General features: G+C 22.3%; 4 protein-coding genes across 4 annotated transcripts; 2 read left to right on the top strand and 2 right to left on the bottom strand.

Annotated features, from left to right (window-relative positions):
* AAJ76_2160003 (nol1 nol2 sun trna rrna cytosine-c5-methylase) lies at positions 1-191 on the top strand (the record flags this gene model as incomplete). Its single annotated transcript, XM_024474602.1, has 1 exon — positions 1-191. A coding segment is annotated over one exon (191 nt), but the record flags the coding sequence as incomplete, so codon positions are not given.
* A 1417-nt stretch (positions 192-1608) lies between these two features.
* AAJ76_2160001923 (hypothetical protein) lies at positions 1609-1923 on the bottom strand (the record flags this gene model as incomplete). The annotated part of the gene is made up of 1 exon (XM_024474601.1): positions 1609-1923. One exon carries the CDS (start codon positions 1921-1923, stop codon positions 1609-1611), a length of 315 nt encoding a protein of 104 aa, XP_024329568.1.
* Positions 1924-2718: 795 nt separating this feature from the next.
* Positions 2719-3027, bottom strand: AAJ76_2160003027 (hypothetical protein; the record flags this gene model as incomplete). The annotated part of the gene is made up of 1 exon (XM_024474603.1): positions 2719-3027. One exon carries the CDS (start codon positions 3025-3027, stop codon positions 2719-2721), a length of 309 nt encoding a protein of 102 aa, XP_024329569.1.
* A 413-nt stretch (positions 3028-3440) lies between these two features.
* On the top strand, positions 3441-3701 carry AAJ76_2160003441 (hypothetical protein; the record flags this gene model as incomplete). Its single annotated transcript, XM_024474604.1, has 1 exon — positions 3441-3701. One exon carries the CDS (start codon positions 3441-3443, stop codon positions 3699-3701), a length of 261 nt encoding a protein of 86 aa, XP_024329570.1.
* Positions 3702-3852: the final 151 nt, after the last annotated feature.

Raw genomic sequence — 3852 nt, forward strand, 5'->3', positions numbered from 1 at the left:
TGTCTAGAACTGTTGATGACATAAGAAAAACAGTATTTAGACAAAAAGAGCTTATTTTAAAGGGATTTGACATGCTTAAAAAGGGTGGAGTAATGGTTTATTCTACTTGTTCAGTATTAACAGAAGAAAATGAAGAAGTAGTAACTTATTTACTAACCAAAAGACCTAATGCTAAAGTAAGTGCGATGTAGACGTAGGAAGGTAAAATTTTTTATTTTTAGAGGTATAGCTTATCATACATCGATAAGTTTAACAAGAAGAATATACCCCTAATGTGCACAATATAGATGAATTTTGTGCTACCGTCGGTAACTAAAACACGATATTGAGATTGAAACTACCGCCTGAAACCTAAGGAGATCAGTAAAACGTTTTGTATCAAAATAAAAAGTATTTAAGAAATAAAAATATCAAGAGGATGTCAAATAAAAATGATAATAAAAAAAAAGTCTTCTTTTATCGATTTCTTCGCTAAGGGTAACATTTTTTTATGCTAAAATATAAAAAAAGCAAATTAATTTTTTTAGAGTTTATTTACTAAATTGTTAAACAAATTGAATACTTCTAACTACTTACGAACGCGCAGATTCCACAAAGCGTAAATATTGTAAACAAATATTTTCATTATTGTCAAACAACGCTACACTATGAGTTTTACGTAATTTTACGACATTTTTTGAATTAGAAAAAATTTGAGATACATTTGTATATGGTTTACATTTTAATTTTTTTTTATGTTAAGTGCTTTGCATTTGTATAAGCAAACATTTATTTCCCACTTCTTTTTCAAGTTTACTAAGTTTAATGGCATTTTAAGGGGATGTTTAAATTGATTTGTGCACACGTTTTTATCTTTTGTTTTTTGATGCCTCGAAATAGCTGTCTATAAATTATTAAATTTGCAATAAAACTAATAGGAAATTTGATTTTATAATAATGTGTTTTATAGGACTTTTTTGATTTGATAGAAAAAAATAGATTTTTTTAAATAAATAAAGATTTGGCTAATTCTTATATGAGAATTTTGTATTATTGCTTTTTCATTCATCGTTTGATGATTAAAAGTTTAATTTTATTAAACATTTTAAAAAACTATTATTTTTTCTACGAATAAAACTCAGATATTTTAAGTGAAAAATTGATTAGAATTATTCAAGTTTTTTCTAAACAAAAATTTAAATGTAAATTAAATTCGACAAGATTGTTTTCTATTTTTAATTATTTTAAAAATGATTTTTCTGTAAATACAGTTTCTATCCACAATATTATATTTTAAAGATTCAACATTAAAATTATATCTTTAAAAACGTGATCACAATTATTCAAAGGTTTACATAAAAGTAATAATTAACCATTTTTTTAATTACAACCCTTGTAATATTAAAAATAATTTTTTAAATGTTTTGTGATAATAAGTAATTATTTTTGTTATATATCACAAAGCTATTCAACAATCTAATACTTGTTTTTTACAAGCAGCTTTAATATTAAATATAACGTCATAAAATTGTATGACATTTTATTCATTTCCAAAAAAAGTGTTGATTAATAAATTTGGCTAAAACATTTTATTATTAAATATAATATTAAAATTAAATAATTCTTTTATTATATTGCAGAATCTTGTTCAATGACACCTTCAAAATTAATTTTAACTTTATTTTTATAAAGAGCAATTATAAATATTTTTATAATTAATATGAACATCCAACATATTAATATAGCAACAATAATTTTATCCAATCTAGTTAGTGATGAAGCAAGTACTCTAAAAGAAAATCTTACGCCTTCTGTACTCTCTTCTGGTACATCAATGATAGCAGGTTGCACCGTTCCAAATCCGATGTAATTAATTTGATTTGAACTATTTTTATAATCTTTTGTACAAATTATTAATAAAATGTAAAAAATGAATCTTAACATTAAGGGGAATTATTTTTTGAAGTTTTAATTAAAATATAATAATTATTTGTTAATCAAACAATGAAAAATGTTCTTATGGTTTTAAACTGCCTTTTTAATAAAAACATTATTTTTTAATTTAAGTGTATGCTGTGATGTAAAAAAACAGTTTACATTTACTAAATATAAAACAGCAAGTCATAAATTATTGGCTGCGAAATCCTTTACAGCAGTTAAAAAATTTAATTAACTTTTTCTAATAATTTTTAAATTAATGATTTAATTTAATTAATATCTTAGGAATTCTTGTAAGCAACTTATATTTATTTGCATGATATTGTTACAATTTAAAGTTAAAATGCAAATATTAATAATATAAAAAGTTTGCAATTGAAACATTTAATGTTATACAGATACAGATGCACAAATAATTTAATTTTGTATTACGCATTCTAGTTATAAATAAATTAATTGTAGTAAATGATGTACATTTAAAGTTAATAATACATTTTAAAGATATTCCTTTTTAAATTTTATGCTTATTTTGTTAATCAAGTTATCAATAATATTTTTAATAGAATAATGTCAAGCATTTTGTACCTCTACATAAAAAATTTTCATCGTAAATTATACTAAATAAATAAGTAAATTTGGCACTGTTTCTAAATAAAATTTTAATGTAAAAATAGTTATTGAATTTTTTATGATTCAAAAGAATTAAATGAGAATTAATTACCTTTTAACAAGTTATAAAAAATATAATTATATTTGAACGTGTAAAAAATAACATTATATTGGCTTATAATATTAAAAAATTTATTGTATTGTAAAATCCTGATTAGCTGCTAAATCATTATCTACTTTAGTTTTATAAAAAATACTAAAATATAATCTTAACATGACAAGAAAAAAAAATACCAAAATACAACTAAAAACTATTTCCAATTTGGGTGTTGATAAACAAATTCTATTAAAACATGACCTCCTACCTATTATATCTTCTTCTGGTGCATCGATAATAATAGGTTTTCCTGTATTAGCTTTGATGTAATTATTGCGAGACGAAATGTTTTTTTCTTCTTTTGTACAAATTACAGAATAAAAATAAAAAAAGAACCTAAACATTAAGGGGTATTATTTTTTTAATTAATTAATTTAATATGACAATGCTTTGTTGATAAAGCAACACCTTCCTTTTAAAAAAAGTACTTTAATCGTTTTTAATTTAAAATACAAATTTTTAATTTAAATGATGTTTTTAAAAAGAAAAAAATCAATTTGCATAAATTATATTATAAAACTGTTAATGTATTAATTTGATAGTTATGGAATTTTTTACGATATTTTTGTAAATTATTTTTTTTGGTAATAGTTTTATTAGATTTATTTTATATTAAATATTAATTGTATGTAGATTTTGTGGCTTTAATCTTACATTTGGATTTTAGTTGTTTTAAAGTGAGGACAAATAAAAATCTTTCTTATTGGTTATTGGTTCCTTACAAAATCTAAAACCATAAAAATTTTATGGGAAAAAGATGGCACTTAAAATCAAACATTTAAATAAAAATATTAAATCAAACAACAAACAGACTCATCCACAGAAAGACGTGCATTTTTTTATTTGTTCGTTGAAATATCATTTTCGAATAGGCCGCATCCTTGGGCAAAGTGCCAATTTGATAAGTGTCTATTTAACATCCGTTATGACTTGTAGTAACAGCTTAAACCAACTTATCAAAATACATTTAATTACTTCAAAGCCGCACAAAAGATTCAACGATACGAATAATGTGTAAGTAATTAACATTAATTTTTAAAAATTTAATAAATAAAAAAAATAAAATAAGTTTATTGTCATCTAAGAAACTCCTACGGCACCAAAACTCAAAATTAAATAATCAGTGACGCACACTAGCATACCACTAGGGCCTTGCTTGTAGGAAGATA

This window comes from Vairimorpha ceranae (genome assembly GCF_000988165.1).
Source record: "Vairimorpha ceranae strain PA08 1199 chromosome Unknown NODE_216, whole genome shotgun sequence".
NCBI lineage: Eukaryota > Fungi > Microsporidia > Nosematidae > Vairimorpha > Vairimorpha ceranae.